The sequence below is a fragment of the Pyxicephalus adspersus genome, chromosome 11 (assembly GCF_032062135.1).
Source record: "Pyxicephalus adspersus chromosome 11, UCB_Pads_2.0, whole genome shotgun sequence".
NCBI classification, from domain to species: domain Eukaryota; kingdom Metazoa; phylum Chordata; class Amphibia; order Anura; family Pyxicephalidae; genus Pyxicephalus; species Pyxicephalus adspersus.
Window position 1 is genome coordinate 35,315,930 of NC_092868.1, and position 22,755 is coordinate 35,338,684.

Here is a 22,755-nt window from a genome sequence, read left to right on the forward strand (position 1 = left end):
AATCTAATGTCCCTACTATAGTCATATGTCATTAATATAGTCTAAGGTCAATTTAGGAGGAAGACAATTAACCTAACTGCATGTTTTTGGGATGTGGGAGGAAACCAGAGTACCCGGAGGAAACCCACGCAGACACGGGGAGAACCTGCAAACTCCCTGCAGATAGTGTCCTGGCTGGGATTCGAACCTAGGACCTAGCGCTGCAAAGGCCGGAGTTCTAACCCCTGAGCCACCGTGCTGCCCACGGAAATACCAAGAATGTAGAATACATTCTTTCAGTGAATGACAGAATATTGTAAAAAATTTTATTTAGAAAATTAGGTCTAATAGGCACATTTATTGGACAGATTTATTACCTACTTAGTGAAAGGCCTTGATAAACCAAAATGAAAGAAAATGGGGTCCCTGACATTGCATTTGTTAAGAAAGTATTGAAGGCTTTTGCAAGTCTTGGACTTGGAACTTGTATGTAGATTTGTGACCTGACTTGTGTATACTGTAAGACTTTTGTGTATACTGTAAGACCCAGGTATTGGAGTGTTGGTAGCAATAAAGTGTGGGAGAATACCTGTAGCAACATTAATGCCTTGACTTCACACCTGAACAATGACCAATTCTGAATGGCAAAGGCACTGACTTATCTAGGTAGTATCCAAGCTTTGCCATTTTTTTTATCCCACCCCACTTCCATTGGTCTATTACTATGAAGGGCTTCCTTACTGGCTAATACAGGTAAATAGGACATAGCAAGGAGTGAGCAAACTTTCAGGAATACTGTCAGAACTTCTCTGGTTCAGAAGGGCCTATCATCCATGTTTCCAGGAAGCAACTTTTTCAGGTATGAGGCTGTATCCTCAGGTGTTTTCATACATTTTACTGTGTACTAGCCCAATCCACTGGTGGTTTCCTGGGCTATAGAGCAGAAGGAAATTCTTCTATTGGTAGCGACCACTTTAAGGCAGAGTGGGAACTCTTCTTTAGATACCTATTATTGTGCTTTCCTTGACCATGGATGAACTAGACCATACAGCGTTTTTTAGGTTTTTTCTACCTTTCTGTAGCCTTAGTGAAGCCTATTTCCATACTAAAATATGCATGAACTTTAAACTAAGTAATCCTTTTTGGTGTATATAAAACAATCTAATGTTCCTAAATATAGGACAAACTTCAAGTACTTTCACCTCATAGGACAAGTAAAAATATTATATCATAAACTTTGGCATCAACACTCTCTCTTTTTGGATTGGCACACTTTTAGCACAATAACAGGCGCATTTGCTAAATTCAGTCATGGACTCAACTTGCTAACTTCAGTTATGGTAATGGTAGCTGGACTCTTTTCTAATCCTTGTAACAGTTTTCTTTTTATCATCCTATAACTTAGATTGGGACCAATGTTCTGCAGTGAATGAAGTCAGTGAATATATTTATATTAATAATGGGAATTCCTGTTTAATTAGGATTTCACCTAGTAACCACATTTATAAAAGATGAGGAATCCTTTAAAAAGTGAAAGAAGTGAAAAAATATTTAGTGTATTGCTGCTAGGTAAACTGGTACAAGTTTAGGATCACAGCTTGCATTTTCCAGAGTTTTTGAGAATATTTAAATCATCTGTACTCGTTAAGTTGCTTTGACAAGTTTTACTCTTGGTATATAGCGGGGAAGTGGGAGGTTTCCATGTTGGAATCCAGTTGAATACAGTACAGGGCTCACTGGATTTCTCTGTATTTTTGGAGCTTTATTTGACTATCTGTAGCTGTTTTGGGTTGCCACTAAGTTTCATGTTTTTGAACTGCCCAGTCTTCACTTGGTACCTGATGATGAGAATGGTAATATCTTGTGGCTTCAAATCCTGAGAATGACTTTCTGGTAAAAATTTCTTTTAAAATGGATTGGGGGGGGGGGGGGTCCAACATCAGGATGCAGAGCCATTGAACATTATGAAAAAGAAATCTATGAATTGTTCACAGCAAAGGGTAACACATAAGGAAGGAAAGCAACAGAGTAGGATGCATTGTTTTAGGCAGCCTTTGGCATATTATAGTACACTTTTACTTTTTCTACACTGCAGTATGGCTAGTGTAATGTTTTAGTTGTCTCTGTTCAGCTCTTTTTAGCTGACAGATTGGTAATTTCGTTCAGATGCCTAACACATTGCCAAATTTCTGTATATGGGCAAACCTTAGGGGGGGAGGGGTATCTCATGGTGAAACCCCAAACTCCTTAAAAGGGTCTGTAGTCACAATGGAGACACACCATCTTGTGATAGTTGTGACAGTCCACAGTCCTTGTGCCCTTGACCAGCAGCTCTCAAGCAGCTCAGCAGCTCTGATAAGTAAGTAATAAGTATTTCTCAATACATATTCACATACTCTGAATGTGGTTGTTAACATCCAGTTATCGTCAAAACATTTTACATTGATAATTTTTTCACAGCCTTTTTTCTGTTCTTCTTGTGTTTGCCTAATCTGGTAAAGTTAATCAGTTAACAAATACAAATATTTGCAGGGATTTAGATAACTGCAAAAACATAGCAGATTTCTAACTAACAAGTCCCTTAGCTATCTGTTTATTCCCTAATAAATTATAAGGTGCTTTTACATTCTTGCTTTAGTTCAAAGACGCAGCTTCATGCACATGAAAGAGATTTGTAAAATTTCATTGTCAGACAAAAAATAATTCAAGCCATGTTTTTAAAACATCAGAAGTAGAAATACCATATTATATTTAGGGCCTGTGCTGAAGCCCTAAAAGTGTGCATTGCTTCTGGTATTCTATTATAATAAATATCTTATATTAAAGTCACTATGTTGTGGAGTTTGTTAGGTAGTATGGAGGACCTGCTTCCTGATAGTGACAAAAGTTCATCATTTCTATTGCATTTGAGGCAGACAAGTCAGCAGCACAATTAGAGTTCAGTTGTCACCATATCAAGGGCCCTCATAAAAGGAAGGTGCGGGTGCAGACATGTTAAATACGTGAAAAAAATAATAAAGATATTTAGCTGCAGCATTCTGTTGTGTGTTCACCTTTGGTTCTAACCTCTGCCAGTAAATATCAAAGATTACCCGCAGTGCGGTTTGCCACTCCCAGATGCATGACAAACTGCCGTTTCACACCATGTAAAGGGCCTAAGGCTGCATACACACGTCCATTAATTGTCGTTGGAAAGAATCGTGAAAGATCATTTCCAACGACAAACTACTGCATGATCGAGCGCTGTACATACAGCACCGTTCTGCTCTATGGAGATGAGAGGGTGAGAACGACGGAGCGGCACTCCGCTGCTCTCTCTCCCCTTCACTTCCATTAAGATCGTCCATGGATCCGCCAGGAGGATTGTTCAAACAATGGACGACGGGTGCTTTACACACGCCAGATTCTTGTCCGATATCAGCCCTGAGCCGATTATCGGACGAGAACTATTGCAAGTGTATATGTAGCCTTAGAATGTGATTTGTTAGCAATTTGTTCATATAATTCAGTGTTTCTCAACCACGGTTCTGTGTAACCCTGAGGTTCCCCCACAGGTTGCTAGGGGTTCCTTGAGCAATGAGTACTTTGTCCCTCTCAGGTCAGTTTAACTGACACCAATGGTATTTTGTCTGTAAGGGTGAAATTCCTCCCAATAACCAGTGATGCAGGGAATATTTTTCCTACTGACCATTACACTACTGTATTGTAAGCTGAGGCTATAGTAATTAATGTCTATATTAGATAACTTTGGTTGGCCAAAAAGGAGGAGACATCAGAATAAAGACAATATATTTATTAAACACGTGTTAGAGTATAAAATGAAAATAAATGTTAAAATGTGCAAAAAACACCGTAGAGAGATAAAGTAAGTCATCAAATTATATTATTCCTCTTTCATTCCATGTACAAATACTTACTGAGATTTAGACAACTGCACACATAGCTTTTTCCAAGCCTTTGAGTCTAATTGATTTCAGTTTATCCCCTAATATATCAGAAGATGTTTACACATTCCTGGAGTTTTGAGTCCCAAAAGTCCCATACACGTGGAAGGGGATTGTGACATTCTGGTGTCAGCCAAAGATAACAATGTTATTAGCACTAGGGTTATCTATCTGTTATTAGAACTGTGTGTGAATGTCCTGTATCAAAGTCTGTGCTTTCATCTCCCATCACTAGGCAAAGTCTCTAATCAATACCCTATAAACAGCTAGCTGATTAACTCTTTCTGACTCAGAAGTATTACAATGTTCCCTAGCAATGCTAGGTATATGACAAAATTCACATGGGTAAAAAAATAAATGATTTGGTGAAGTTAAGGTGTGTGGGGGCCGACCACTAACCAGGGTTAGTGTGGGCGTACTCCATCACAGCACATGCCCACCAGGGTGACGTGAGGGATTCCCTGTGCATGGAGTCCGGTGTCAGTGCAGTCTCCATGCAGAGCATGTTCTTGGAATCAGAGTGGGCATGGTCCATGCAGGTCCTGCACAGCACATGCCCACTACAATGATGTAGGGGATTCCCTGTGCACTCCCATCTTGCCTAGTAGCGGGCCCCAAATTGCAAGGCGGTTGATCAACTCTAATGAAATAAAAAATAGCTTTTTTGTATTCGTGTATTTTATACTGTGGCCAACAGTGCTGGTTTTATTTTATTTTATTAATTTTATAACAGAGGCTGTGGGCGGTGGAAATCTAAACATAGGCCGCAATTGGCCCCCGGGCCGGACTTTGGACATGCCTGCTGTAGAGGATAAACTTTCATCAGTGAAGCTGGGTGATCTAGCAAATCAGGAATAGATCTGGTCCAGGATTTAAAACATTTGCTAGCAAATAGCAAATTACTTTATTGAAATCCATTCCAGGTTTGCTGGGTCACCCAGCTTCACTGATGAAAGTGTATGCTCTCCGGCTTTGGAGAGCTTTAATAATTCAGGCCCCTCACAACTATGAAGGATCAACATGTATTTTCTGTATTTGCTGCAAATGTTCTTAAAATGAAAAACAAAAACTAATGCAGCCTCCACAATCAATGACTGGTAAGCTGCATATGGTATATTACATTTTTAATTATTCTTCAAAGTCAATATAAAACCTAAAGAAGCAAGTAACATGCATTATTAAAACAGAACAATATGCAACTGAAATTTCGGCTCCTTTGAATAGGGAAAATTTTGGTGAGCTTTGCTGGCAATACATTACAGTCTGATATTTATGAATTATATGAACCATGATGCACATAGCGCAGTGGTGCATAATGCATAATGGGCAATGACATCAGCTGTTCTTTATTTAATTAAACCTGCTTAGTTTTCAAAATATTTGGCTTGATGTATTAAAGCTCTAAAAGACTGGAGAGGATATACTATCACTGGAGAACCTGGGTGATCCAACACACCTGGAACAAATGATTTGCTATCAGTTGGCAAATGGTTTCAATCCAATCCAGGCTAGCTGGATTACCCAGGTTCTCCAGTGATAGTCTAAATTCTCCAGTTCTGGAGAGTTTTAATAAATCAGGCCCACTGTGATAAAAGTGTCATGTTTTAAATAACAATACCGTTTTCCCTGTTTCTGTTCATTTATAGAATTTTTCAGTTACCTCCTGTTTACTTGCCAACTTTTTGATGAATAGAGTAGACCATGCGCACACAATGTGTGTCAGCATGGTCACTTGTGGTTTTCATCACATATCACCATTTTTATGGCTTGCAGTTAGCATTTTCTGTAAAGCAGCACCTGTAAGTGTTTGTGAGAATCCCATGACTCCTGAAGATGATTCATTTCCTTTCTGCAAGCTGTGCACAAAGCCTGAGGTCAAATTGTTTCAGTCTGTTACATAAATATGGTATCAGCAGCATCTCCTTGCAGGTTAACATAGTGAAAGATCTCAGCACAGTAGAAAATTATAAAGAATTTCCAAAAGCTACATTCAATTTACATTCATTAGAATAGTTTACTGCACTAGGAGTTTAACCTCTGACAACATTTTGCACATCTTGCTAATATCTAATTGGCACCAGGTGTGCAGTGGCTCATACATACCTGTGATAGGGCAGATAATACCAATACCAAGACTCTAATACGGTATTTAAAAAAAAACTGGACAGAAGCACCAAATCCTCCAGTGTTCCCTTTACGGAAAATGTAGCGATACAGGACTGTTTCCTGAGTCTGGGCTTGCTTGACATATGGCGTGAATTGCACCCTTTGTCCCGTGACTACACATTTTATTCAGCTTCTCACAACTCTTATTCCAGAATCGATCATATTTGGGTCCCTAGAACTATGTTACCAGTTGTCTTAAAAGCCAATATACCGGCGGTGCCATGGTCTGACCATGACCCAGTAATAATAACATGTTCATCATTAGTGGTTAGACCCAAAACTGGACAATGTACACTTAATGATTTCCTCTTAACTTGCCCAGTCACAACAGAAAAACTGACATATTTGACCGCAGAATTTTTCCAATTGAACACAGGATCAGTGTCAACTTCTACAATATTGTGGGAAGCCTATAAAACAGTTATGCGCGGTCATTTAATTCAAATTGCTGCGATTAAGAAGCGGGAACGATCACAGGCCCAGACTCAGCTTGAAACTATCTATTCGAGACAAGTCCAGTTACATAAATTAAATCCCACATTGGGAACTTCAATTGCACTACGTAAAGCACGAACTGAATTGAACCTTTGTCTCTCTAACCAGGCTGCATATCAGCTGCAGCGGACGAGACAAACATTCTACCATTGTGGCAATAAACCAGGAACTCTGCTTGCTTTAAGATTGCGAACATTTACACCACAGTATACTCCAATCTCCCTTCGTACAGCCACCAAACATTTGACTAGCAACCCCTTAGATATAGTTCAAGAGTTTCAGACTCGGCTGTCAGACCTTTATTCTGATCCTCCGGCAATGGATGAAGGCAGAGCCGATTGTTTCTTTGCTAATATTGAATTGCCTAAAATAGATAACTCAGACCTGGAAGAGTTGCAACGGGATATCACAATCTCAGAAATTACGTTGGCTATTAAATCATTAAAAATAGGCAAACGCCCTGGTCCAGATGGCTTTTCTTCGTTATTCTATAAGAAATTGCTAACAGTCTTGACACCTCATTTACAGATTTTGTTTAATGATTTGAAATTAGGCTGGGTTTTTCCCACGGAATCCCTGCGGGCATCTATTGCTATGATACCTAAGCCATCGACTGACCACACATCTTGGTCCAACTACAGACCCATCTCACTTCTCAACACGGATGTAAAAATTTTGGCAAAAATCTTAGCTACGAGGTTGAACAGATTTCTAGGTAGTTTAATACATGGTGATCAGGTGGGTTTTGTCCCAAGACACCAAGCAGGAGATAATGTACGCAGAGCTCTCCAGATTCTACACCTATCTCATTCTAAATCTATTCAAAGCATGATGTTATCATTAGATGTGCGGAAGGCCTTTGACTCTATATCATGGCAGTATCTGTTTTACGCTCTCAAAAGATGGGGTTTTGGTACGCATTTTTTGCATTGGATCAAAGCATTGTATGCCTCACCGTCTGCTACTGTGAAATATATGGGTTATACCTCAACCCCATTTCAGATTCTGCGAGGGACCAGACAGGGTTGCCCCCTTTCTCCCATACTATTTATACTTGCACTGGAACCTTTTGCCGCAGCTGTCCGGGTAAATCAAGATATAGCTGGGGTGGAAGTGTTTAGTACGGTACACAAAATCATGCTGTTTGCTGATGATATATTATTGACACTCACAGCTCCTATCACGACATTGCCCAATTTGCACAAGTTACTTGACCATTTCTCAGAGATATCAGGTTTGGTAATAAATAATGAAAAATCTAAAGCGTTAAATATTACTTTACCAGTACCAATTGTAGTCTCATTACAATCACATTTTGTCTATAAATGGTTGAAAGCTATCCCCTATCTGGGTATTAAGCTCACATCTCACTTGTCATCTATATACCAGGCAAATTACCCGCCTTTGTTCAGGGAGCTCTCTGTCATGCTCTACAAATGGCGCAATTTCCCACTGTCTTGGATCGGGAGAATACATGCCATCAAAATGACTTACCTCCCAAAATTGTTATATTTGTTCTGCACTCTTCCAATCCCAGTTCCGACGCAACTCCTTAAAGATGAACAAAGGAAAGTGCTGCGATTTATTTGGCACCCTGGAAGACCACGGGTGCCGGATGGAACGCTGTATCGCCATAGATTAAACGGGGGACTTTCGGTCCCCAACTTTTGTATATATTTGCAAGCTGCTCAGCTGGCTCCATTGGTAGCACTTCACTGTCTCACAGATCCACCAATTTGGGCTAAACTATATGCTGCCGAGTTACCGGCGGTGCACTTGTATAATCTTTTATGGCTGCCCTTATCAAAACGTCCGTTAGTGTCTGATCCCACATTATCCTATGCATTAGGTATTTGGGATAGGGTTAAAATTTCAGCTGGTTTGATGTCAGCACATACTCCCTTAACTGGCATAGTAAACTGCCCCATTTTTACCGGCCTATGAGAACCCCATGGCTTTTCAATGGTGGGCCCGAAAACCTGTTAGATATGTGTATGATATATTCTCACTTACTGGGATCAAGTCCTTCACCTACTTGCAGGAACACTGGAAATTACCTTCCAGTGAATTTTTCAGATATATTCAAATTAGGCATTTCTTAACGAGTTTATTGACACGAGCGATGGAATCTCCACTGAAACTCACCAGTTTTGAAGCCTGTTGCTATAGGGGCTCCAGCTCGGCAGGGTTGGTTTCTATGTTATATAGCTCATTAATCAATAAAGATACTCACCCTCTTTCTTATGTTGAAAGATGGGAAACAGATTTGGGATCGAGGTTAGATGAGGAGGAGTGGCAAAGGATATGGCAGAATATAGCTCATTGCTCTCCGAATGTAATCATGCAGGAGAATGCATACAAAGTATTATTTAGGTGGTATTTTACCCCAGTAAAGGTTGCGAAATTCGTCAATGGGGGTGACCCAAACTGTTTTAGAGGTTGTAAAGACCTAGGTACGTTTCGCCATATTTGGTGGGACTGTCCTGTGGTTAAAACTCTGGATCAGAATATTTAACTATATACGATCAGTCCTACATGTGTCCCTTAAGAGAGACCCCTGGATAGCATTACTTCACAACCTAAGTTCTTGTTTTTCTAAAAATCAGCGAAAACTGCTTTCTTTCATTTTTCTGGCCACACGACAAGTGATTGCAGCTGCATGGCGGAAACCGACATTAAGTTTTCAAGCAGTATTATCTAGACTGTCGGACACCATGGTCTTAGAAAAAATGTCAGCTACCGCTAATGATTCTATGCAAAATTTTTACAAGGTTTGGACTCCTTGGCTGGATCACCATACAGCTTTAGGCATAGACCGTAGACTTTTTCAAATATAAATCACTAGTATTAATATATATTGTCAGACTCGAGTATTTTCTTTTTTCTGTATTGTTATTTTCATCCAGTTTTGTCTATATTTTGATTAATAATGCCGATGTATTTTGTTTTTTATTGTTAGTGTTTTTATTGTTTCTTTTCTGTATATTTTGAAAAACTTCAAAAAAATTAAAAAAAAAAATATATATATATAATTCAGAGACTCCATACCATAGATGGGTCTCTTACCCACAGTGAAAGCAATACACCAGACCAATACCCTCCAGGACCTCACCGCGTAAATCCCCCCACCACATCATATTCCCACTACCAACAGGGATGGGCTGGGAGGAAACTTTCCTTCTCCTAATCCCACTAATGATTACCTCACCCTTTCCATTTCCCCTCCTTATAACCCTTCCTTTCCCCACCCAAATTTCTATGTCACCACTTCCTTTATTAAACTAGGCAGCATGGTGGCTCAGAGGTAAGCGCTCCAGCCTTTGCAGCTCAAGGTCCCAGATTCAAATCTTGGCTAGGACACTATCTGCATGGAGTTTGCGTGGGTTTCCTCTGGGTACTCTGGTTTCCTCCCACATCCCAAAAACATGCAGTTAGGTTAATTGGATTCCCCCCTAAAATTGACCTTACCCTGTATTAATGACATATGACTGAGGTAGAGATTTTAGATTGTGAGCCCCTTTGAGGGACAGCTAGTGACATGACAATGTATAGCGCTGAATATTTTGATGGTGTCAAATAAATACTGTGTAATATTAATATTAATAATAAACTACCTGCTTCAAAAATTATCTGAGCTTAATCCCTGCATGCTCCCTATCCCCTCCCAGTTAGGTAGGCCTTCCACTAATCCTCACTCCGTTTCCTTGTTCCAGGCCTTCTTATACTGATGTTTCTAGTTGTCTAACATGAAGCTCATTCTAAAGAGTATCTGCAACTGTGCTATGGTCTATTCTAATCATTTTCATAGTTTTATATTGTTTGTTTTACACTATGCACCTCTACTGCCCAACCTGTGACTGTTGCTGTTACTGTACAGCACTTACAGGTACAGATCAATCTTGGCATCTGGATTTCCCTACCTTGATTACTCAAGCCAATAAAAGAAAATGCTTTGCATTCTTCCTTTCAGTAGGTAGATGATGTTATTTATTTCATTCACTGTGTCTTTCTTTTATGTGTTAGCTATCGATTTATATTTTTATAAAATATGTTTTCGAGAAAAACAGTAAGTGTGGCAAGTAATTTTTAGGAAATCTGAAGGAAGCACAAATATGTAAGCATTGATTTAGAAATAGAGTTACAGTATTCTTTAGTGATCTATTTAATAGGCCTGATTTATTAAAGCTCTCCAAGGCTGGGTGATCCAGCAAATCTGAAATACATTTCTTCAAAGTTTGCTATTTTCTATTTTCTAAATGTTTTATATTTTTGATCAGATCCATTCCAGGTTTTTTGGATCACCCAGCTTCACTGATGAAAGTATATCCTCCCCAGCCTTGTAAAGCTTTAATAAATGAGGCCCAATGTGTCCATAGTCTATGACTGCCATGCACCCAGTGTACAGCAACCTGTAACTTGTAACTCTACATGATAACATAAGTAATTTGTACAATTTTAGAGACTATGTGATTTAATTCCATACCTATTACTGCACATATAGTGTTTAAATATAAATGTATAAAGCCCAATAAAGTATTTTGGGTTGTCTTGGTGACTATGATTTTGCAAAGATGTTCACTGTGAAAACTATACATTAACATAAATTATTTTTAAATGGTGCTCATAAAGTATTAGTACAAAATGATTAGTAAGGTGACTTAGGAATCGATGAAAACAATGTGATATTTGGTAAATAAAGATTGTAGAGAAAGTAGTAAACAAAAAGAAGAACTTGGTTAGTTTCTAATATTCCTGGATGTCTACATTGCTGTAATAGTTAACTGGGAAAAAAGGTCATCCTGACAAAATTTCTGTTTTTAGTCTGATCTTTTAACAAACGGTAAAGCTGTCAATTTGTTTCGCAATTTTCTACAATCAGCCAAATGACAGTGGATGAAATAAAATTGTGGGTGGTGGGTTGCTAAGTTTCCAGCTATTACTTGATTTTATGTGCAGTTTGGGTGGATGTGAAGTGGTTACAATTAACTGAAAATTGCCACCTGTATAACCAGCTTTGGTCTCTGAAATCTACATCATTCAGTTCATGTGAAATTTTTATTTTTATTAGCAGCTGTGCAGTGTACTTTAACTTTAGGCAGTCAAAATAGAAATAAAAAAGCTGGCTACTATTGTGAATGTATTAATGTTGTCAAAAAGAACACCCAGCATGTGTTGTATTTTTCAGGCAAAAATGTTGATCTATGGAAGGACACATAAGTAACTACTACACAAATACATGTGGAGAAAATATAAATACAAGCAATAAGGTTGACAAAGCACCAGGACCTGATGGATTGCATCCATGTGTCCTCATAGAACTGAGTTCAGTTATTTCAAAGCCATTGTTTTTAATTTTTAGTGTTTCTTTAATCAGTGGCTTGGTATCAATGAATTGGCGTAGGGCCAATGTGGTTCCTATCTTACCAAGTAACTACAGACTGGTAAGTTTAACATCTATAGTTGGAAAGGTCCTGGAGAGTTTGATAAAGAACCACATAGAGAAGTTTCTGCTAAAAAATAATATAGTAAGTGGTAGTCAGCGGCAGGTAGGTAAACAGGTAGACAGTGGAGTAGCAGTTGACATAGTGTACTTGGACTTTGCAAAAGCATTTGACAGAGTACCCCACAGACAGTTCACTGTATGTTAGGGTCAATAAGTTTAGAAAAGCTAATCTGTAAATGGAGAGAGGACTGGCTTAAAAATCAAATCCAGAGAGTAATGATTAATGATTCGCACTCTGAATGGTATGTACCCCAGGGTTCAGTGTCGGGACCTTTACTGTTTATCATTTTTTTAAATGATAAGAGCAGGGGTGCCTAACCTATGGCCCACGGACCACATCTGGAGCTGCCAGATGCCCTCTCCTTATTCACTCTACTCTCTCTGCTCATTGTCTTGCGGGGGATGGGGCACTCGCATCTCCTATGTTTCTCTCTGAGATGGTGCTACCAGGAGAGGGAGCTGCTTCCTGTCCACCTTCTACTGTGAGATAATCGTGCAACAGCAGCATGAGAGCTGTGTCTGTTGTTCAAGCAACTGTCAATATCCCCATGTATAAATACTCATATCACCTTCACTAATTGTCATAGAAATGTGAAATTTTCAGGATACAAAGGGGACTGCTTCTACTAACCCAAATTTAAGCCCTCTACAAGTAACACGTTGCCAGATACTGGGTCACAAGCATAAGTAGGGCTATTTCAAGACCAGGGTCACCAAATTAGGTTTCCACTCTCATGGCAATGAACATTAGCGCACTGCCTATTGTCTGTGCGCTGTGGTGCACCTTAAAGTTCACAAAACTTCATGGCTGCATTCAGCCATGCATTCAGTTCCTGGCTCAGGGGAGATGTTCAGTACCGCTCACTGCCGCCTGCAGTCAGATCTACAAAAGAGGGACTGAGCAGCTGGCGAGTTGCCTATTTCACAAAGCTAGACAGTTACGTTCTGTGAACCTCAATTTCTCTGGAACAGAGGGATGTTGTCAACCTGAAATGTGGGAGCCAGTGGGAAACTCATTATGCCCCTTTCCCCATTAAAATGTTATACTCATCATATCATGCCTACCCTGACACACATAGCTATCCCCTTACTCTCTATGAATCCCAATTTCTCTGTAAGAAAAGGGAAATGTAACTGCAAGTGGGGGACTCTTGTCATCACTCTTTAATCACTACAGCACCATCACAAGATATGAAAAACTATAACTGTTATATGGTGCTACCCTGTCACACATAGATGGCCACTTACCATCTGTGAACACTAATTTCTGAGGAAGAGGGAAATGTGGGGCCCTGAAGATGACCCAAGAAGGATCAATTGCAGAGGTTCTTTTTTTGTTGTTACTTTTATTTGGTGCATGTATGTTACGGTAACTAGAAACATTTTAATTCAAGCTAATTTTAAATGAAAACTATTTTAGTTTTAATCATACATCATTAATGTTTATTTGCATCCTGGCCCGCGCAATGTCAGCAGTGGCCCCAGAATGAAAAAAGGTTGGGCACCACTGATATAGAGTTGGGGATTAAAAGTACCATTTCTGTGTTTGCAGATGATACCAAACTATTGGACTACTATAGTATTGGAATTCAATCCATACAGGATGTCTAAATTCTACAAGCAGACCTGGGTGTACTGTTTGATTGGGCAGCCAAGTGGCAAATGGCATTTATTATTAAGAAATGTAAAGTTATGCACTAGGGGGCTAACATGCATGATTCATACTGTCTAGGGGGAATACATTTGGGGGAGTCAGAAATGGAAAAGGATCTGGGGGTTCTGGTAGATCAAAGACTTAATAACAGCATGCAATGCCAAGCTGCAATATCTAAAAATAGTAAAGTACTTTCTTGTATTAAAAGAGGAATAGACTGCAGAGATGGAGACATTATCCTGCCCCTGTACAAAGCATTCATCAGTCCTCATCTGGAATATGCAGTCCAGTTTTGGGCACCAGTTCACATAAAGGACATTGTGGAATTGGAGAAAGTGCAGAAAAGGGCAACAAAACTAATAAAAGGAATGGAGGAGCTCAGCTATGAGGAGAGATTAGCTGAACTGAATCTATTCTCCCTTGAGAAGAGACGTTGTGCTGTTGGTTTTTAATGCACATAAAATATTTTAGGACACTATTTGTTTCAGAATATTTTTTTCTTCATTTCCCTTCTCTAAAAACTGGTGCGTCTTATGGTCCAGTGCGTCTTATGGTCCGAAAAATACGGTATGTCTTTTTTCAACCTGACTTACTAAGTAACTATATTACAAATCATATACTAAATAATATCATTGCACATATTAACTTTATACAGGTTACAGAATACATTTTTTCCTATGGTATTACGTCCACCCAGATGCACTTACTGATTTGTTGATCACAGCTTGTGTCTAATGAGATGAATTCCATGAAAACACTCCATGGTAACTGTACACTTAAAAGGCTGACATACCAGATGTGTCCATGAAGTTGCAATTTTTCACCTGTATGTGTATATATACCACGTGTTTAGTCTATTATTTTGGAATATTGCACTTTTCTTACTTTTCTGCAAGGCGTATAAATTTAGGGATCAATGTAAATAAATGCACATTATTTCACAAAACATATGTTGTGACATTATCTGGTAATCCGATATAATCTCTGTGGCATGAGGGAGTCAGCAGTTGTTCCCTGTCCTAGGTACACATTTTTTGATTCCATAGTACAATCTTCACCCTCTTCCAACACACCCACCCACTCCAGGCTCTTCCCTATTCAGAAAGCTGTCTATATAATCCATGCACCTATATACTACAGCAAGGGACTGGACAGAGCTCAGTGTATAGTGCTGCAAGGTAAGTCTCAGATATATTGTTCATTGCAAAACCAATGTTTATTATATGTATAGGTTGATATGAAATCCTAATGTAATGTTAACAGGGTGATGATGTAAATATTATTTTAAGTACAATATTATCAAGCTGCTTTGCAATAATGCTAGTAAATTAAAACAAATGACTTTTTGACATTAGACTGTTTGTTAAGGTAACATGTATTAATATACAGGGGAGCCTGACTTACTTCTGAAAATAGGAATTACCAAATTTTGGAGTTCATGCCATACTATTGTTTTCTATGTTGCCAGTTTGGTCCCAGTGGTTCTAGTGCTGAAAAAAAACTTTTATTTTTTTGTAGTGTGATGCAATGCATTGCATTGTGTGTTGCAAAGATAAAAATACAAAAACCAACATAAAATAAGAAAAATGTATGATAAGGCATATAAAGAAACCATTGCAGCGTTTTTTTAAAACCATATAATGGTGCATGGCACAGGTTTTAACACTTGTATTATGGTATGAATAAGCTTTCAGAGAATGTTGATGCCACCGGGACCTATGCTTTTTATGATACTATTCACCATTTATGGCCTCCTTATTATAAGTGTATATCTAGCAAGGACCGAGGAAGGCTTCTTGTATTTCTTGCAAGATTTTATTGTGGCTTGCATTTTAATTGGGTTCACCCTATCTATTTAAACTAGGGAGTGCTATCATCATAGCAGAACATGGGGAGAAATGTAATATATCTTGGTGCAGAATCTGTATCTTCCAATGGGGACATCTGTTGCATTGACAGACTATAAAAGGATTCCCCATCATATTTTACTTTTCCATCTGTGAAGGGTGGTCCTTTATTTTCTGTCCAATAGGTCAATCTCTTCAGGGGTGAGGCAGGCAATAATGAAAAGCCAAAAGGGAAATATTTGGGGTTTAGATACCCTTTAGGGATATATGTACAACAATTTTTATATTAAGTCTGTTCAACAAATGTGTTTGTTTATTCACTTTGTATAAAATTAGATTGGTAAATGTACTGTAAATGTATTAGGCAGACATAGGACGTGCACTAATAACAAAATGTTAGTTTGTGTTAATCATTTATTAAAACAGTGGAGGACAAAACCATAAACAGAATCTGCAATTTTTACTATAACAGGCCAGTGGTAGCTGAGTATGAACAGTAACTAATATAAGCACTGGCTTTCGGCCTTGTTACTAAGGTAAACGATGAGTGAACAACTATTGGAAGTAACAATCACTAGTCAATAGGAGCATGCTCACCGTCTACCTGAGCACCTGGATGAAAGCCAATGTGTAGATTAGTTACTAGCGCTGCTATTTAGATTTAGGCTAATTGCAAAATCGGCCTGGCTTGTAAAAGGGTTAGGACTTTGTTAAAGTTGAAACCAATGGACTTGATTTATTAACGCTCTCCAAGGCTGGAGGGAATATACTTTCATCAGTGAAGCTGGGTGATCCAGCAAACCTGGAATGGATCTGGTCCAGAATTTAAAACATTTGCTAACAAATAGCTAATTACTTTTAAGAATCCTTTTAAAGTTTGCTGGGTCACCCAGGTTCACTAATGAAAGTGTATCCTCTTTAGCCTTGGAGAGCTTTATTAAATCAGGGCCAAAGAGTTAATGCTTTGGCTCTGATCAGGGATAAGTTTAGACGTGAGGTTAGGTAAGTGTTGAATATACTATGAGGGCTTGTATTCGAATTGTATTGTATTAGGGTTTATGGTGGGTTGCAGTTAGGCATTGTGGTTATTGGTAGGGTAGGATTAATATAATGATGAGGTTTGGTGTGCTTTAGAGGTTATTATATGGATATTGAATGAATGCTTGAATGAATACTATGGGTTATTATTTTTAATATACATCTTAAAAGCTGATGCAAAAACTACTGTGCCAATGTATTGAATGCATATGCTATTTCAGTCCTACTTTGGTTATTAGTATTTAATGTGTAATAATGCAGTCTGTATTTCAACAGAGTATCTGCTGAATTCTAAATATGAAGCTTGTGGTGATCTCCGCTCTTCTTGTTCTAGCTGCCTGTGCAGGTGAGAAATATGGAACATATATTGATATCATAAAGAAAGACAAACCAGAATTATGAATTATATTTGGGCACCCATGGGACTATGACACACAAAATAAAGCATGTCATTTTGTCAAAAATTATTGTTAAAATATAGGTGGGAGTAGCATTTAAGTTTATTGTATAACCCCTGAACATACCATTGTTTGGGTGGCTCAGGGGGACCTATGTGGGCATTTCTCAAGTAAAGCTTTTTTCTGGTATAGAGGATCGGAACATTTATATAGCAGATATTATATGTTTGTAGATACAATAGGATTTTGTCTGAAGTCAATCAGAATAATTTCATATTCATAACTTTATCTACATGAAAACATTTTGTTTTATATTTGGCTAGAAAGACAGTAGTGGTACACAACACTACATTTAATGAACATTTATAACATGGTTGTTAGATGTGATAAAACTGGTGTTTATTTTTATATTGTATTGTAAATTGAAATGCATGGGATCCTCCCAAAGCCTTTTTATCATGCTTGAGATCTTGAATAGGAAGTGGGGCAGCAATTTTGTGCCCCCCCCCTTTCCTAAAAGCCCCCCATTTCAAGAAAAGTTAAAAAATCCCTAGAAAAAAATCAAATATCTTTACTAATCTTTGTTTTACTAATACGTACCTTGGCAAGATCCAGCAATGTGTAAAGTGTCCCATTATCTGTCATTTCCACATTGGGTGCTTCAGATCCCTCACAGAGCCACTCCAAGACAGCTGCTTTTCCTGTCTGGATGAGGATCTTTTCATATTCATTCTGAGGACATGGTTGCTCTCGTGTGTGATTGGATGAACAAATCTACACCATGATGATGTGAATTACTACTAGTTTTTTTGTGGCCTTCTTTTTTTTTTGGGGGGGGTGCATACCACATTTTAGAAGAATGTTTATGGATGGATTTATGCAAGAGAAACACTTGCTGTTCCATTTCCTATCCAAGACATTCCCAAGCCTATAAAATTGTCTCGTTCAATATTAGGGGGGGCACTGCTTTTAGTATAAAAAAAAAATGACGTAACTTTGATTTGTACTTTGTATAGCAGTCGGCAGAGGGAGCAGCTGCTGTACAATAAACAAGTTAGGACCAGAAAGAATATCCCTAGTTTTCCAATAAGCTTCCCACACCCTTAAAAGCATAGAGCACATTATTGTGGGATAATATTTTCCACCTCATCTAATAAAATAACCTTCCTAATTTTTTTTTACAGCTAAATAAATCCAAAACAAACATCACCTTTGTTTGGGTGACGGGGGAAAGGGGGTTTGGGGCCAAGAAAGATTTAGTACATGTTTAAGCACATTCCCCCTAGACAATATGTAATATTATTTTTGGATTGACTGACTACTGGTAATTTAGATAACACATCTGTAAAGTCATCTACTAGCTGGTCAAAGTCTAAAACAACCTATCCTTTGGCATCCGGGTCTTGCACACGTCTGCCTCCAGTTATCTATAAGGATTGGGAAATTACTTGTCCATTTTTTACCTGTGTCAATTTTTTCACCTTGAGTAGATCTATCCCTACTTACTAATATTTTACTACAGTGCCCCCCAGTGTACTTTAGATGTCTGCCTCCAGGCTGAAGTTTCTTTATCATTTTAAGTGAAACAAGGTCTGAAAACGATGGAGATCTTCATGGAAGTACCTAAAAAATTGGGAAACCATTTTTTTTTTTTTTTAGAAGTGCATGTTTTTCTAACTCTACACACGAGTAAGGCAGGAATCCTAAGTTAGCTTCCCCACATACCATACAGACATATTTTCATTACCATTGTTACTGACCCCACTGTATATTGGAGATGTCCCGGCAGTTTATGACAGGTTTGGATTAAGGTGCTTGTGCTGCATTGATATAAATTCTGAGGTTATTTCTCACACTCGTAAAGCTGATGAAGCTACAGGGAAAGCAGCACTATGCTCATCAGCATTACAAGAACAAGTCCAAGTCTATGTCATCAGCATTACAAGAAGAAGTCCAAGTGAATGTAAATAACTAATGCTAGCTATACTAGTTATTATATACATGGATTTAAAAAATTAAGGGCAAATTATTTCACAAAAAATCTGAACTGTAAAAATACAAAGGCCATTGTTGGATCGATATATAACAAAAATAGTATGATTGCTTTTTTTACAAGTTATTTTAGCAGTCTGTTTTGAGAGGGAACAGTACTATAACCCCCTGCAATCATTTGTAATGTATCATTTAATGATTTTCAGAATAAAATGAAATATTGTTCAGATGATCTGTACTTTGCACATGCTCTTTGTACCATCTGATTAATAATTCTAATAGTTCGTCATCTTGTTCAAGAAGGTGCTGAGTTTTTTGTACCCTGGCTGCAAACACAAAACAATCATAAAATTGGGTGTGTAAGCAAAATGAAAAGACCCACATTTATTTAAAATATGTGTTTATTAAAATACTTAATCTATTATTAAAGAATAATTCAAACTCTCTGGTTATCAACTTTTTGTCACTCATGCACATCATCAATGAGACATGGAAAGGATTACTTATTGCACCAACACGTTCTCACAGTACAAACTTATCTAATGCTGTACTTTGAATATTAACTAAATAACGAAAAATAATGTTTACAGTAAAAAAAAAGGAAATCCTAGTTGTTTTGTAGTTCTTAATTCCACATAAGTGTATGTATATGTTTTATCTCTGTACAGCACTAAGCCATTCTCTAATCTATTTTTGCTTCTGGTACCCAGTTTCTGCACAAGAGGAAACCTTCCTGTCCTCAACTATCGACTATGTGCAGGATCTGGCCAGCGATGTTGCTTCCAAAACAACAGATGCCCTAAACCAAGTCAGAGAATTGCCACTGGCACAGCAAGCCATGTAAGAATTACTATAGATATTTTATAATAGTGATATTCTCATTCTGTTTTGTTTAAAGTTCAACATTTTAAAGCCAAAGAAATAGTGGTAAACTAAGAAAAATGGATTTATATATATATATAAATATATATATATATTATATTGGGCAGCATGGTGGCTCAGGGGTTAGCACTCCGGCCTTTGCAGCACTAGGTCCTAGGTTCAAATCCCAGGACACTATCTGCATGGAGTTTGCAGGTTCTCCCCGTGTCTGTGTGGGTTTCCTCTGGGTACTCTGGTTTCCTCCCACATCCCAAAAACATGCAGTCAGGTTAATTGGCTTCCCCCTAAATTGACTACAATAACCACGTATGACTATAGTAGAGACATTAGATTGTGAGCTCCTTTGAGGGACAGTTAGTGACACGACTATGAACTTTGTACAGCGCTGCGTAATATGATGGCGCTATATAAATACTGTATAATAATAATAATATTGTACAGGACTTCCACGTGGGTTCTGGACAGGTATGTCCACCCTCTTTAGGTCATGGTTCTACTAAAATGTCAGGTTACGTACTTTGAAAGGAGTCCGTGGAGTTTTGTTTTATATTTATATATATATATATATATATATATATATATATATATAAATAACAATTTATAAAAAATATTAAACAAATCTACTTTTAATATAAGGTACACCAATGACACTAATGGATGTTCCAAAAGTGAGAGAGAGCACCAGGACTTGATTGTCTTCAGACTCTCTCTTTCTGAAATTTGAACCCAGCAGGCACAGGGTAAAACTACTTTTTCAACTTATTCGAATTTATTTGAGCTTTGGTTATTGAAGTTTTTAAACACCAGGTCTTTATACCAGCCGCAACAATAAATGTAAACAGAAGTGTTGCATCTCCAATATATTAAGGATATTTTCCTATTTTACATGATTGAGATTTACAAGTTGTCTGAAATAAGTCAAAAGTGAAATCCTTAGTTGTGCTAGCCATACAAACAAAAACATTTACATCTGCCATTATGCCAAGTGTGTTGGATGCCAGCATCACTCTCTGGTCTTTGTTACCTTCAGCTGGCCCCTGTGCCCTCTACAAGATGTATTAGCTGCCTTGTTGGCTTTTATTTAGGGAACACTATCAGGGGTATATTTATAAAGCAGTGAAAATTGCATTTACCAAACATTTACAAAAGGTAAATTGATTACTGTAATTACAAAACATATATACCAGGAAGATTCACATGCACCGAATATTTGGTGGATGTCACATTTGCTGCTCTATAAACATACTCCTTATATTTTATTTCTGTTCATTGTGCTATTGTTCAGTGCAGAGGATATACAGTTGACACTTGACATTCCGGCAACCTCCGGACCCGAGGAGTACGGGATTTTTCAAAAATTCAGGATTTTTGAAAGTTATACTTACCTCCACACACAAGCCAGTCTTCCTCTCGCAGCACGCGTGGACATCTGGCACAGTTCCAGAGAGCAGGCAGCAGGGATGTCTAAACGTGTATTTAGTATAGCAAGCAAGACCTAACAGCAGTTTCTGCAGAACAGCGCCATCAAAACATAAATGGCCAAAAAGTGTACTACAATCCCTGTATTTAAAATGCGCTCTGATTTTTGATTGTCAATTGTATGGGATTAGATTTGCTGCGTATAGCTGGGGTACACTGTGCAGTATGAACCCTGTGTGATTTTAAGTTGGTAGCTGTAAAAATAGATTTTTTTATGTTAACATTGATAAATATGCAAACTAATAATACCCTAATAATATTTCCTGTTTCTTTTAGTGAATACTATGATTCTGGAAGTGACTATGTACAATCTATGTACAGCGCATTCATGAACAAGGCAATAGAAAGATGGGAACAGCTGACCAAATCCTTCTAATCTGGAACAACAAGTGTATTTCAACAGACGGAAGATTTTCCATGCATACCTCAATATGTAGATTTTGCCTGTTAATGTATATGCCAGTCTGGCTTTTTGTTATCTTATCTGATGTAAAACTATTTTCTGTCCTCTGATGTAATGGATCCTATTCTTATGTACACCCATATACAGTACTGAGCTGAATAACTTTTTTCTAATGGAAAGTGTTGTCCGATTTTTAAATAAAGCTTTTTTTGGAAATAGTTACTGACCTTTTTTATATTTTATTATATAGTTTTTAAAATGTGCTCATGTATGCAGTCAGCTGATGGTTTTTACTATTACTGGCTGAACACTAGAGGGCAGCAAAGCAGCTGTAATGTCATCTCCCTGCCTGTAAGAAAACTACAAGTCCCATGATTCCTTGCATTGTGTATCATGGATGTGGGTGTTTACACTTATAGTTTCTGCTCTCTTCAACCCAATGGAGTGGCTACAGATTAGGACATTCTGAGCAAAATATGAATTAAAGCAGGGGTCGTCAAACTCCAGCCATTAGGCCAGATACGGCTTAGCTTGTAGTTCGTTCTGGCCTAACGCCCCCTGGCCGATCGGGCCTAACGCCGGCCAACAACCCGTGGCTCCAGAGCTGCGGGTTGCCGGCTGGATCTTCCAGGGGGTTTTAGGAGCTACCGGAGCTGCCGGAGCTCCGGTTCCACCTCCTTTGCTGTGGCTCCCCTATTTACCACGGCAGGCCTGATACTTCCGCCGCCGCGGTAAATAGGGAACACTCCCTGGAGGTAAATCCATCTCCTCGGCAATGCATACGGAGGAGAGAAATTTCACTTCAGGGGGCGTTCCCTGGTGGGGGTGGAGCCATTAGGGCGGGACTCAGAATCCGGCCTAGTGTGCTCCTGCCCACCTCTGAAATGGTCTAGTGGCTATACAAGTTTGCCGACCCCTGAATTAAAGCCACAGTCATGAAAGATATACGGTTCTCTGCAAATTGTATATTTATCA

General features: G+C 38.4%; 1 protein-coding gene across 2 annotated transcripts in view; it reads left to right on the plus strand.

Annotated features, from left to right (window-relative positions):
• APOC3 (apolipoprotein C3) overlaps nt 1-21,998 on the plus strand; it is a 64,215-nt gene extending 42,217 nt beyond the window's left edge. The window contains exons 1-4 of one of the 2 annotated variants that reach the window (XM_072425875.1): nt 14,843-14,919; nt 16,903-16,972; nt 19,727-19,856; nt 21,654-21,998. In XM_072425875.1, coding sequence (XP_072281976.1) covers nt 16,924-16,972; nt 19,727-19,856; nt 21,654-21,753 — 279 coding nt within the window. In that variant the 5' untranslated portion in view covers nt 14,843-14,919; nt 16,903-16,923 and the 3' untranslated portion in view covers nt 21,754-21,998. Of the gene's footprint in view, nt 1-14,842; nt 14,920-16,902; nt 16,973-19,726; nt 19,857-21,653 lie in introns of those variants that run through there. The other variant, XM_072425874.1, reaches the window with a different exon arrangement.
• Nucleotides 21,999-22,755: the final 757 nt, after the last annotated feature.